The sequence below is a fragment of the Macaca thibetana genome, chromosome 6 (assembly GCF_024542745.1).
Source record: "Macaca thibetana thibetana isolate TM-01 chromosome 6, ASM2454274v1, whole genome shotgun sequence".
Lineage (NCBI taxonomy): Eukaryota > Metazoa > Chordata > Mammalia > Primates > Cercopithecidae > Macaca > Macaca thibetana.
Window position 1 is genome coordinate 4,317,890 of NC_065583.1, and position 11,872 is coordinate 4,329,761.

Below are 11,872 nucleotides of genomic sequence, written 5' to 3' on the forward strand. Positions count from 1 at the left end.
TTTACAAAGCGTCTATTCCTCCCACCTTCTCTCCCCTCTCTATTTTGGGGTTACGCGGGTCACAGACTCAGCCCATGGCTGGCAGTAATGCTCCACCCTGCTACAGCTGCTTTCATCTTCTTGTCCCCAGATGTGGCCCCACCTGCTGGTGCCGCGGCTAGAAGTCATCACAGCCACTCCTTCCGCCGGCTAGGAGAGTCAGGTTCAAGAAGGGTTCATGGACTCTGAGTAAGGCAAGCAGGGTCTGCCTGGGAGGCAAACGCCGGCGTCTGGTTGCACTGCCTTTGAGATGCGCGGCTCCTTCATGTCATGGGCACAGCAAAGGCATTGGCTCTGATCCTTCAACCCTGTCACAGGGTTCCTGAGGCTTAGAGACGGAGGTCACCTCCTGAGTCATACACAGCTGAGACATCAGTGACAGGAGAGGACCCCAACTCCGTGGACACCAGAGCTCCGGAAAAAGCCATTTCGCGAGCCTCCAGGGTATGGCCTGCCTGAGAAAGCTGTCACCCCACTGACGTTTTCGTAGCAACAACAGCTTCCTCACAGAAGAGGAGGGGGGCCGATAGATTATTCCCATTGGTCACAGTAGGAAGCTGGGGTCCACGGGGGCCTTCGGGGGCAGAGGGCAGGCAGGCGTGGGGACAGACCCCGGAGGGCAGGAGCCGGGGCCACCGCCCCTCCGCTGGCGCCTGCGCGTTGCGGCCCAGCTCCCCGCTTAACCCCGCCCCACCGCTCGAGTTTTCAAATTTGAAACCTGCTTCTTTTCCCGCCCGAACGTGTGGACCAGCGGCGGGAGAGGGCGGGGCGGGGCGCCAGCCAATAGGGCATCAGAGGCTCCTCGACCCCGCCCCGAGGATGACGACAGCGAGCCTTGAGAAGCCATGGGCGAATGGGCGAGCTGCGGCCGGCGGGCCCCGCCCCCGCGGCGCCCACGTGTAGAGGCTGGGCCCGGGGCTTCCAGGGGACTACCTGGCCCCCAAAGCGCCGTGCAAAGTGCGGGGCTAGTCACTAGCACTGGGCTGGAAGCTGAGATCAAAGACGCCAATGAGCCGGCGTGGGTGGATGAGTGAGGCGGGCAAGAAGCAGCACCCGTCAGCCTGAGGGTTCGCTCCAGGGCCAGGCCTGGAGCCGGCGCCCTTACCTGCCCCTGGAGAGTCTGAGACCACTCGGGGCGGGGCGGCTGCCGGAGGTTGGGCTGTGGCTCCGTGGCGGGTTCCAGAGGGGCGGAGCCAAGGGCTGGGCGTTCCCGCGGGCGGGGCTTCCCGGGGGCGGGGTGGGCCCCTGTGTTTGTTGCACCGTGTCAGTTACTTTGAAACAAAAGTGCTGCTGCCGCTGCTCCAGCCCGCACCCTAGGCCAGCCCGCTGACTGCTGTCGCCGACATGGAACCCGTGGCCAGCAACATCCAGGTCCTGCTGCAGGCGGCCGAGTTCCTGGAGCGCCGTGAGAGAGGTGAGGAAGAACCCTTGGCTGGATTCCGGGCGGCGACCTTGCTGACACGGGCCTGGACTGGACCTGGCTCCTAGCTTGAAGGATGCACTGCCCTAGGACAGTAATCCCGGGGCGCCTTGCCCTCAATTCGAGAGGAGTCCCGGGGCGGTTAGAGCAGGGAGGGGTGGGGGAAATGGTCCTGGCGCCAAAAGCCTTTCCTTGACAGTGCTGTGCCTGGGGCTCCCGCTGGGACCAGGTCCAGCCCCAGCCTGACGCGGGCGGGGGCTCTCTCTGGCAGAGGCCGAGCATGGTTATGCGTCCCTGTGCCCGCATCGCAGTCCGGGCCCCATCCACAGGAGGAAGAAGCGACCCCCCCAGGCTCCTGGCGCACAGGACAGCGGGCGGTGAGGAGGCCCGGGGCGGCGGGAGTCGGGGTGGGGGTGGGCGCCGCCCCCGGTCGGGCCCTCCTCTGCCCACTTGTTTGCATCTTTTGGGTCAGGTGTCCTGCTCCAGGAAGCGTTCAGACCCCTCCTGCCATCTCCCCACTCTCCAAACACACTCACACCTTTCTATTCATTCAAGGACTATTTCTTGAGCACCTCTAGATGTGCCAGGAACTGCGAACAGCAATTGGGGTCCCGCTTCCACTCGCACTCCCGCACTCCGCACATCAGGCCACTCACCTCCTCCACTGGCTTCCTCCTTTTCTCTCCTCTCCCCAGTCCTTTGCATATGCTGTTCCCTCCTATCTGAATGCTTCTCCCTCCACTACCGGCTTGGGAAACACCTATTTCTGCATTTAGCTGTCACCTCTGTTTGGGAAGCCCTTCCTGACCAGCTGGCAGGGCCTTGTTAGGACCTCCGTACCCACCTGGGCAGGCTTCTGTTAAGCATTGGCTGCATGTGTCTTTGACTCCCCTCGCCCTGCCAGGGGACTCGTGTCTGAGGCCAGCATGAGGTCTCCACAGGGGACTTGTTTGGGGTAGACATCTGTAGTGGCTCTTGAGCCACTGGGGGCCCTGGGATTGGGGCCTGGGCAGTAGCTGATTCCCCTTCACCCCGTCCTCTCTGGCGTTGGCAGGTCTGTGCACAATGAACTGGAGAAGCGTAGGTGAGTCCCAGTCCTGCCCTGACAGCGCCACAGCCCCTAGGGGCCACCGCCCACTGACCTTCCCTCCCCTGCCATTCCTGTGGCCAGCAAGGTGGGGCTGGCACTGCCCTCCAGACCTCTTCCCCACAGGAGGGCCCAGTTGAAGCGGTGCCTAGAGCGGCTGAAGCAGCAGATGCCCCTGGGGGCCGACTGCGCCCGATACACCACACTCAGCCTGCTGCGCCGCGCCAGGATGCACATCCAGGTGAGGCCCCTTGCTGCGCCCGGACTGGCTTGCCCTGGTGTTTGGAGGGATGTGCTATGGAGGGGCTGGTGGGACTGGGGAACGAGGCCTGAAGTCAGAGCTCAAGAACTGTGTGACTTGGGACAGCTCTCTGAGTTTTTACTTTCCAGATCCATTAATGGGAAGAAAAGCAGACAATAACTCAGAGGGTTGTTGAGGCTTAAATGAGTTCACTCTATAAATGTTCACTGTTGCTGTTACAGCTGTTATCACTTAGATCCCAGCTGTGAGACCCTGGGCAAGTCACTTAGCCTGTCTGGACTAACCTTGCCTCCTGTTTGAGGGGAGAGGATGGCTGTTGAATTCTGTGATGGGATGTATGTGGGGGTCCTTGGGACTGTAGAGGGTTGGTCCTTGCTCTCCCCCTCTCCCTTTCAAGGCCTCCTGTTATGGGCAGTCTATCCTGGTGCCACCTGGGAGGCAACTCCAGAGACAGGAGGGGAAAGGACTGCGAAGACGCCAGTCGCTGGTCTTCCCGGGGCCGCTCTGCTGCTGCTGCTGGGGCTGAGCTCAGCGCCCCCTGGTGGACAGGAGTGGATGTGCTGAATAAACGCCCAGGTGGCCCAGGCCATGGCAGAAGTGGCCTTGGAGACCACAGGACTTTTCCTGCCCTCCAGAGGAATACATGGAGGCACAGCTAGGCTGAGGGCCAGCAAGTCGCACAGCTGATGGGAGGCAGATTCAGGAACCATGCCCAGTTCCCTGGCTTGCATTATCTCCGACAAGTGTTTTTTGAGCACTGGTTCCGCTAGGCCCTATTCTAGGCACTGGGGGCTGTGGCACACATACCTATGTGCTGTCAGTAAATAAACCACAGCTGTGGTAACAACTGCACTGCCCCCCGGTGTCTGTTTTTACCATCATTGTGGCTGAATAACACTCTGGTTGGGTAATGGCCCAGTTTCTCGCACGAGCTTGCCTGGCCTGGTTCTCGGATGGATGATGTGTGCCCCTCAGGGGCTCGCTGGCCTGTGGGCAGGACCTGGGGGGTGCTCTTTCTCTGGGGCTCCATCACCCCCATCCTGGATTAATTCACCGGCCTCCTCCCAGCCTTCCTGTTTCCTGTTTTGCCTCCCCCAGGCTGTCTTCTACTTTGCTCTAGAATGATCTCTGCAGCACACATATCTACCCAGGCCCATCTCCTGCTGAAAACCTGCCAATCGCCCCTGACAGGACAAAGCCTCCGCTCCTTACTGCCTGTGAAACTCAAGGCCCTTCCTAACCCAGGACTTGCCAGGAGGCTGCTCTTCTGGCCTCATCGCTCCCCATGCCCCACAGAAGCTGAACATTCCATGCTCTCCTCAGGCTCCCTCTGCTCTGCCTTGGCGTTTCTTCCTCCCTGTGTTTGCCTCCACGGCTCTTACTCATCTTTCTATGCCCAGTCCAAACGCCCCCATGGCCCCATTCTCCCCTTCTTGTTGAATGACTGAATGTAAGCTTCCGCCACTGAGGGCTCTGCCTGGGAGAGCCCTTGGCCTTCCAGTCCTTGGAACTTCAGGGCTGGCAGAGCTTGGCAGGAGGTAGGGGGATGGGAGGGAAGGTGTTAACGCCTTCACACTCTCGCTCTTGCAGGGATTGTGACCAGGAGCTACAAACTGGTAGCCTTTGTTTGTTCAGTAGTTTTCTAAAAATTTAAATTAGTTGTCAACCCCTCAAAAGACATTTGACATGAAAAATCTGACTTTCCAGCTAGCTTCTTGTAAAGAAATGGGGGGCCGGGTGCAGTGGCTTACACCTGTAATCCCAACACTTTAGGAGGCTGAGATAGGCGGATACCTGAGGTCAGGAGTTTGAGACCAGCCTGACCAACATGGTGAAACCCCGTCTCTACTAAAAATACAAAAATTAGCTGGGTGTGGTGGCGGGCCCCTGTAGTCCCAGCTACTTGTGAGGCTGAGACGGGAACTGCTTGAACCTAAGAGGCAAAGGTTGTGGTGAGCCGAGATTGTGCCATTGCACTCCAGCCCGGGTGACAGGGCAAGACTCTTGTCTCAAAAAAACAAAACAAAACAAAAAAAACAGGGAGACCTGGTAGTACCAGGCCTGTTTCCCATGACAGCACATGCCTGGCACCTGAGCCAGAGTGTACACGCAGCAATGCGCTCTGCCCCCAGTTCCCGCCACTGGACACCACAGCCCCCCAATCCTTTATCCTTGACTACGCCCCCCACCCCCAATCTAGGCAGCACCCTCACAGGACGTGTGCATGGCAGGAAAGGGGCTGGCTTTCTGGAGGATATGGGTACAGCCCTCTGGGGCCTCACCTGCCTGGAGTGGGCGCTGGCCCTGTGGCCGAGGCCTGGTACTTAGTGGTGTTGGGCTGCAGCCCGAGCCCCACGCCACTAACCCCAGCCCCTTGCTCCTTTGGGATCTGCAGAAGCTGGAGGATCAGGAGCAGCGGGCCCGGCAGCTTAAGGAGAGGCTGCGCAGCAAGCAGCAGAGCCTGCAGCGGCAGCTGGAGCAGCTCCGGGGGCTGGCAGGGGCGGCTGAGCGGGAGCGGCTGCGGACGGACAGCCTGGACTCCTCAGGCCTCTCCTCTGAGCGCTCTGACTCAGACCAAGGTGAGTGCCCCGAGGCTGAGGGGTTGTGTGGCCCTTGGGGCAAGCCAGGTCTTCTGATTGGACCCCTCCCTGCGCAGAGGAGCTGGAGGTGGATGTGGAGAGCCTGGTGTTTGGGGGTGAGGCCGAGCTGCTGCGGGGCTTCGTCGCCGGCCAGGAGCACAGCTACTCGCACGGTGGCGGCGCCTGGCTATGATGTTCCTCACCCAGGGGTGGCCTCTCTGCCCTCTGCTCGCGCCAGACCCACCTGCCAGGCAGGAGCTCTTCCCAAGCCTTTAGGGCTGCTCGGAGTCACCTGTTGGAATGGACTAAAAGGACCCTTGTGTGGGAACAGGTGCTCCCCAAACACCCTGCTGCTGGCTGCCAGGCAGGCCCTCTGGAAGGGGAAGGGGCAGGACTCATCAGGACCTCCCTGGACCCCTGCAGGGCAGGCAGCTTGGGCCTGAGCCCAAGCACTTGGCTCTGCTGCCCCCAAGGGGACAGGAAGCTTCTTGGGCCTCTTCCCTTCCTGGACAAGGCCCCCTGGCCTTTGCCTCACATAAACTGTACAGTATTTTCATTAAAAGCCTCTTTCATAACTTCCTGTCCATAGTCTTGCCTGATGAAAATGGGGGAACTCCCAACCACAGACCCACTGGAAGAGGAAATAAGATCAGTTCCCATCGCTGACACTGCTGGCCGTGCCAGGCAGTGCACTTAATCCTCACAACTCGGAGGCTGTTCTGTCTCCACTTCACAGATGGTGGAAATGAGGCTGAGTGACTTGACTTACCTGAGGTCCAAAAACAGTGGAATCAAGATTCAAACCAAAGCCTTCCGACTCCAGAGCTGGGGCTGACTGAATTCAATAAGTATTTATTGAGTGTCTATTATGTGCTAGATATTGAGACACTTCAGAGAACAAAACCAAAAGCCCTGCCCTCGTGGGGCTTACAGTCTAGCACTTACCGCCAGTTAACCTGCAGGCTACCTGGAGCCCCAGGCAAGTCACCGCACCTCTGTGCCTCGGTCCTCAGCTGCCCCATGGGAGAATAAGCAGACCTGGCACAGATGTGAATCACGTGCCTTGCTGTCCTGCAGATGCCAAACTGCCTCCCCACAACCCACCACCCAGACAGCAGATAGGGCTGGAAGTTGATTTTGAATGATAAAGTACAATGGAGGGAGGGCAGAGGGGCTAAGCCTAGCTGTCTGGGGTGCTGTGGTGGTGGTGGGCTGGCTACACAAACTGCTGCTGCTGCTGCTGCTTCTTGGTGGCTGCCTTGCTGGCAAGGTCCTTGGCCTTCTCTGTAGCTGCCAGTGCCGTCTCCTTTGCCTTCTCCTTGGCTTCCTTGGCTGTCTCAACAAGTGTTTTGGAAGGCGCCTCGCCTGTCGTGAAGGGCAGGCGGCTGGCTTCAGAGGATGCCTGAAAGACCAACCTCATTTCCCTCCCCCATGCCACAGACCTCCCCTGGGCCAGGCTCCACTAAAAAGGTGGTATTCACCCTCCTCCCACCCCCAGTACAGACAAGAAGTCCCAACTCAGAGCAGGGCAATGACTGACCCAGACTCCACACCTGCTAGGCTGAATGAGCCTCGCCCTACGAGGAATCTCCACATACCCAGAAACTCACCTTGTAGCTTCGCCAAGATATATTCAAAACCCTTCATAGTCTTGGTCACATTACTTTTGAATCGGGCAAGACCAAATTCCTGCCATAAGATGAGAAGGGGAAGGATACTGAGTTGCCCATTGACCCCAGCCCAGCCCCAATACCAAAAGCACTGGGTCCCAGGGCCCCAACAGCCCCAACAACACTGCTTACCTGGACAGCTCTGGAGACACCAAATAAGCTAGAGGAGACCCAGGCTTCCCGGCGGATTTCGGTCCAGCCACTGTTGTCAGAGTTCACACAGTAAACACATCGTTCCTCCACCACCTATGCAGAGAGGCCAACCACAACCGTGGAAGAGTCTTTCATTTTGCCAACTTGCACATAAATTTGACTCCCTGTCTCTTTTCATGAGGCGAAGCGATACAATGAAAATCCATTCCTTCCCCTGACTGCACCACCAAGTGGCACTGACAGAACACAAAGCCATAAATAAGGTCATTTTGCTCTCGAAAACTTCTCTTCTGACCCTTAAAACTGAAGGCAAAAGGTCTCTTAAGATCAACGAAGGGCCTTCCAGCCCGTCCTGCTCCTGCATTTTGTTTTATGCATCTATACACATGCAGTGTTTTAGTCGCCTTCCACCGACTGCAGCTCTGGAGCTTCCTGACAGTCCAAATAAAAACACTGGCCCGGCACCGTCGCTCCCGCCTGTAATCTTAGCACCCTGGGAGGCTGCAGCGGGCGGATCACTTGAGGTCAGGAGTTCCAGACCAGCCTGGCCAACATGGTGAAACCTCGTCTGTACTAAAAATACAAAAATTAGCCAGGCGTGGTGGTGTGCGCCTGTAAACCCAGCTCCTCAAGAGGCTAAGGCACGAGAATTGCTTGAGCCTGGGAGGTGGCGGTGGCACTGAGGTGAGATGATGCCACTGCACTCCAACCTGGGCGACAGAGTGAGACTCTGTCACCAGAAAAAAAACCAAAAAACAGAAAAAAAAAAAGAAACAAAGAAAAGCACTCCCTCCCCCACTCAGCATCACTCCCGTGAGTCCAACACATATCTGTGCCCTGTACCCGATGGGAGCGACAACGAAATAAGATAGGTACCCTCCCCTACTGTATGAATGAGTCAAAAGACAGGTCCAGAGAGGATGACCAGCTGAAAAGAAGAAAATCTGAGGTCATACTCTACAGCTGTCAACCCTCAGTAACCCAGACCTGCCTCAGACCACAAAAGCTCCCTTATGGCTCTCTAGCCACATGTATCTGAGGAGCTATCTGGCTGGGAGGGGAGAGGGGGAGGTGCAGAATCACAGCAGGAGGCGTCTCACCATCAGCCGGGCGTGGTTGATGTTCCAGGTGAAGGTGGTCATGGTCTGATTCTGTGGGTCCACAATAGAGTCCTCCAGGATGTACACCGAGTGAGCAACATTGGCAGGAAACAGTCGCTCGGCCCAGCGGGGCATCCTGTTGGTCTTGGTCAGGAGTCGCCGGGACAGCAATTTCTGGTCAGGGGTCACCTCCCGGTGTACTATGTCTTCCGTCAAGACATGTTTGCTGCAGGTGTCAGGGTGAAGGTGACCCTCAGGAGCCTGCCCCTAAGAGATTGCCCGAGGGGATTCCCATTTGGAGTCTCCGGGCCTAGAGAGGCCACGCCTTCCTGTAACCTTGCAGGGTGGTAAGTGCTATGGTTCAGACCAGAGTCAAGGGCCCATCCCAGGGCAAATTCCAACTCCCGCCATCTGACTGACCTGGATTCCTGCCTTCTAGCAGCAATGGACCTCATGATTTATTGCACCCCAGGAAAGCGCCATGGGAAGAGGAACAGGATTTCCAATCCCAAGATCCCTCCCAGCTCCCATACTGCCGCCTCTTCTTGTCTCACCACACTGAGAAAAGAATCTTATACTAAAGTCTCAAGCAAACCACCGCCCAGGCCCAACCTCCCTTCAGGACCTTGCAGGCCTGGCCTGGCCGCTTCCCCAATAAGGTCTACGTAGGATTCGATGTCGAGTCCTTCCTGGTCCCATTACTTGGGGATTACCCATACTTCGATCTCCAAATAGCGAGATGGCGAAGTTTTGCTCTTCCAAATACCACGTACCTATAGGGATTCGGGTACCGCTGCCAGAAGGCGGCGAATACTTGGTCCCAGGAACTCCGGAGCACGCTCTGGCCCAGGAAATACTTCACCATCGTCCCGGCCGGAGCGGGCTCAGCACCCGCGCAGCATCAGGGGTGCGGAGCCTGGGAGGCACGCGGGGGCCGGGCCGGGCCGGGGCTCGGCGCACACCCGCCGCCAGGCTCGTAGCTCAATCACCACCGCACCGCGCCCAAGCAGCTGCTGCCGCCGCCGCCATAAGTTGTCCGGCCGCGCGCTACTTCCGGCGCAGTCACACTGTAGCAACCGCTTCCGGCGCCCGCGCCACGTGACCTTGCGGCCCCGCCCCCTCGCCCTCTCGCCCCCTCCCGCGGGAGTCGCGGCGCTGCGGATAGGAGCCGGGTTGCAGGAGACCCCGGGTTCGGTTGGGATTCCCAGCCGGAACGGAGCTTAAGCCGGGCAGGCGAGCGAATGACGGAGTAGCGAGCTGCACGGCGGCGTGCTGCGCTGTTGAGGACGCTGTCCCGCGCGCTCCCAGGCCGCCCCGGGGTTTGGGGTCTTCGAAAGATAATCGGCGCCCGGAGCCGAACAGCGGGGGCACACGGGGCGCTGCCGAAGTGCAAGGCCACGGCCAGAGCTCGAGCTCGACGCGCTGTCTCGAGTCGTAGGTTGGCGCCGTTTGGGGTCGGGGTCGGAGGCTTGGGCGCTGCCTGGGCCGAGCGGAGATCGGGGTTTGCCTCCCGTCCCCGCTCAGGACCCTGACGTGGCTGAAGCGGCCCCAGGAGCATGAGCGGGCAGCGCGTGGACGTCAAGGTGGTGATGCTGGGCAAGGAGTACGTGGGCAAGACAAGCCTGGTGGAGCGCTACGTGCACGACCGCTTTCTGGTGGGGCCCTATCAGAACGTAAGTGCATCCGGAGGGGCCAGGCACGGTGGGCGGAGGGGTGGGGGGGGGGCGGTAATCTGCACCTATGGCTCGGATCTCTTCCCTCTCGTTGCAGACCATCGGGGCCGCCTTCGTGGCCAAGGTGATGTCGGTCGGAGACCGGACTGTGACATTAGGTATTTGGGTAAGTCCCCTGGGCATCTATTCTTGGGAGACTCATTCCTGAGGAGGTGTAGGTCCTTCCTATTACTGGTTGATTTGTGGCCTCATAGACCCGTTTCCTTATCTGAAATTGCGGGTTCTGGAGAACATGGCCTTAAGTTTGACTCAAGCCTTACTCTTTAGGACACAGCAGGCTCTGAGCGCTATGAGGCCATGAGTAGAATCTACTATCGGGGTGCCAAGGCTGCCATCGTTTGCTATGGTAAGGGCGGGGGGGTTCTGGCCTGTCCCACAAGAAGAGATGGGTGCCAGGCTAGCCAGAGAACAGCCCTTGACCAGTTGGTTGTGTCTCCTGCATGCCGCACACCAAGACCTCACAGACAGCAGCAGCTTTGAGCGAGCAAAGTTCTGGGTGAAGGAACTGCGCAGCCTAGAGGAGGTAGGTGAACAGACCTCACTAGAAGACTAGGCTGGGGTTCTGTTGGTCTGTGGGGGTGACCCTTGTCTTCTGTCTCAGGGCTGCCAAATCTACCTTTGTGGCACCAAGAGTGACCTGCTGGAAGAAGACCGGAGGCGTCGACGTGTGGACTTCCATGACGTCCAGGACTATGCAGACAGTAGCTGCTCCTCAGCCCTTTGTGGGGGGTGGGAGTGTGTGGCTGTCTGGGTGGATCACAGAAAATAGGGACTGCCTTGGCTGCCAGGGCAAGGTGCTCTAGGAGGTCTTCCTGGCCTCCTTGAACTGTGGGGTCCAGGAGACTGCCTGAACTGCTAGCCCTCCCTTTTGTCTGTTTATCTAATTCTCAGGTATGAGGCTTTAGTCACTTCTCTTTACAGATATCAAAGCTCAGCTCTTTGAAACATCCAGCAAGACAGGCCGGAGTGTGGGTGAGTGCTGTGCTGGGGCCTCACAGCAGGAACACACAGGAGCACCAGAGGAAGCTGAATAGGGCACAGAGGGCTGGGTCACTGGGAGATCCCAGGGCTACTGGCATTGGGCCCTCACTGATCATCATTTTTCCTGCCAGACGAGCTCTTCCAGAAAGTGGCAGAGGATTACGTCAGTGTGGCTGCCTTCCAGGTGATGACAGGTGTGTGCTTCCCCAGCCTTTATGGAGACTTACTCTAGGCCCACAGCCTCTTGCCCCTTTCCTGAGTTACCTGATCCCAACAGAATGGTGCTGAGCTGCCACCTCTCTCTTTGACAGAGGACAAGGGCGTGGATCTGGGCCAGAAGCCAAACCCCTACTTCTACAGCTGTTGTCATCACTGAGTCAGCACTCACCTGGCCTGGGGGAATTAAAGGAATTCCCCAGAAGGGCTGGACCCAGCTCCTTTCTGGGCTTGGGTAGTCAAATGTCTGAGCTACCCCAGGTCCTCATGTCAGCAGAGGTGGCGCCTGCCTGTGCTGGCCCATGGAACGGAGACAGCATTGGGCTGACTGTGGGCATGAGGAGGGATAAGGGCTGATTTGGACCCCAGGCTTCTGCCCTGGACAGCACTTGTGTCTGCAGATTATTTAAGTGGCTTCTGATCTGTAAATAAAATGAATGCACTGTGAATCACACCCAGCCCCTTTCCCTGCTGTGTGGATTGGGTGTCAAGACACCTAGTTCTTTCTGGGGCCACCTGGCTGGCCTCACTGCTTATGTTAAGGCTCCTCCCAACTCTCATTTTCCTTTGGAAAACAAGACTTTTCTCCCCAGGGTTACTGAGATACTGGGGCTGGGGTAGTACAAAGCTCA

General features: G+C 58.2%; 3 protein-coding genes across 5 annotated transcripts; 2 read left to right on the top strand and 1 right to left on the bottom strand.

Moving 5' to 3' along the window:
• Positions 1-359: 359 nt before the first annotated feature.
• On the top strand, positions 360-5,962 carry MXD3 (MAX dimerization protein 3). Of its 2 annotated transcripts, XM_050793259.1 has the most exons (6): positions 360-1,453; positions 1,731-1,836; positions 2,514-2,543; positions 2,673-2,787; positions 5,204-5,387; positions 5,465-5,962. In XM_050793259.1, the coding sequence occupies exons 1-6, from the start codon at positions 1,384-1,386 to the stop codon at positions 5,578-5,580; spliced, it is 621 nt and encodes a 206-aa protein (XP_050649216.1). In that variant the 5' UTR covers positions 360-1,383; the 3' UTR covers positions 5,581-5,962. The 2 variants fall into 2 exon arrangements, with proteins under 2 accessions (XP_050649216.1, XP_050649215.1); XM_050793258.1 differs by having other exon boundaries at positions 5,204-5,962.
• Positions 5,963-6,223: 261 nt separating this feature from the next.
• Positions 6,224-9,391, bottom strand: PRELID1 (PRELI domain containing 1). Its single transcript, XM_050793288.1, has 5 exons — positions 9,084-9,391; positions 8,311-8,536; positions 7,190-7,303; positions 6,998-7,076; positions 6,224-6,752 (listed from the first exon to the last, which is right to left on the bottom strand). Exons 1-5 carry the CDS (start codon positions 9,173-9,175, stop codon positions 6,604-6,606), a joined length of 660 nt encoding a protein of 219 aa, XP_050649245.1. The 5' UTR covers positions 9,176-9,391; the 3' UTR covers positions 6,224-6,603.
• Positions 9,392-9,402: 11 nt separating this feature from the next.
• RAB24 (RAB24, member RAS oncogene family) lies at positions 9,403-11,694 on the top strand. Of its 2 annotated transcripts, XM_050793290.1 has the most exons (9): positions 9,621-9,744; positions 9,835-9,983; positions 10,081-10,149; positions 10,311-10,389; positions 10,499-10,566; positions 10,645-10,744; positions 10,965-11,015; positions 11,156-11,218; positions 11,336-11,694. In XM_050793290.1, the coding sequence occupies exons 2-9, from the start codon at positions 9,867-9,869 to the stop codon at positions 11,398-11,400; spliced, it is 612 nt and encodes a 203-aa protein (XP_050649247.1). In that variant the 5' UTR covers positions 9,621-9,744; positions 9,835-9,866; the 3' UTR covers positions 11,401-11,694. The 2 variants fall into 2 exon arrangements, with proteins under 2 accessions (XP_050649246.1, XP_050649247.1); XM_050793289.1 differs by having other exon boundaries at positions 9,403-9,983.
• The last annotated feature ends 178 nt before the right edge of the window (positions 11,695-11,872 follow it).

Coding starts and splice junctions, on each gene's coding strand:
- PRELID1 (XM_050793288.1), bottom strand. CDS start 9,175: ATGGTGAAGTATTTCCTGGGCCAGAGCGTGCTCCGGAGTTCCTGGGAC. Junction 8,537..9,083: donor CGGTACCCGAATCCCTATAG/GTACGTGGTATT, acceptor TGACACCTGCAG/CAAACATGTCTTGACGGAAG. Junction 6,753..6,997: donor TATCTTGGCGAAGCTACAAG/GTGAGTTTCTGG, acceptor CCTTCACGACAG/GCGAGGCGCCTTCCAAAACA.
- MXD3 (XM_050793258.1), top strand. CDS start 1,384: ATGGAACCCGTGGCCAGCAACATCCAGGTCCTGCTGCAGGCGGCCGAG. Junction 1,454..1,730: donor CCTGGAGCGCCGTGAGAGAG/GTGAGGAAGAAC, acceptor TCTCTCTGGCAG/AGGCCGAGCATGGTTATGCG. Junction 1,837..2,513: donor GGCGCACAGGACAGCGGGCG/GTGAGGAGGCCC, acceptor TGGCGTTGGCAG/GTCTGTGCACAATGAACTGG.
- RAB24 (XM_050793289.1), top strand. CDS start 9,867: ATGAGCGGGCAGCGCGTGGACGTCAAGGTGGTGATGCTGGGCAAGGAG. Junction 10,567..10,644: donor AACTGCGCAGCCTAGAGGAG/GTAGGTGAACAG, acceptor CTTCTGTCTCAG/GGCTGCCAAATCTACCTTTG. Junction 11,219..11,335: donor TGCCTTCCAGGTGATGACAG/GTGTGTGCTTCC, acceptor TCTCTTTGACAG/AGGACAAGGGCGTGGATCTG.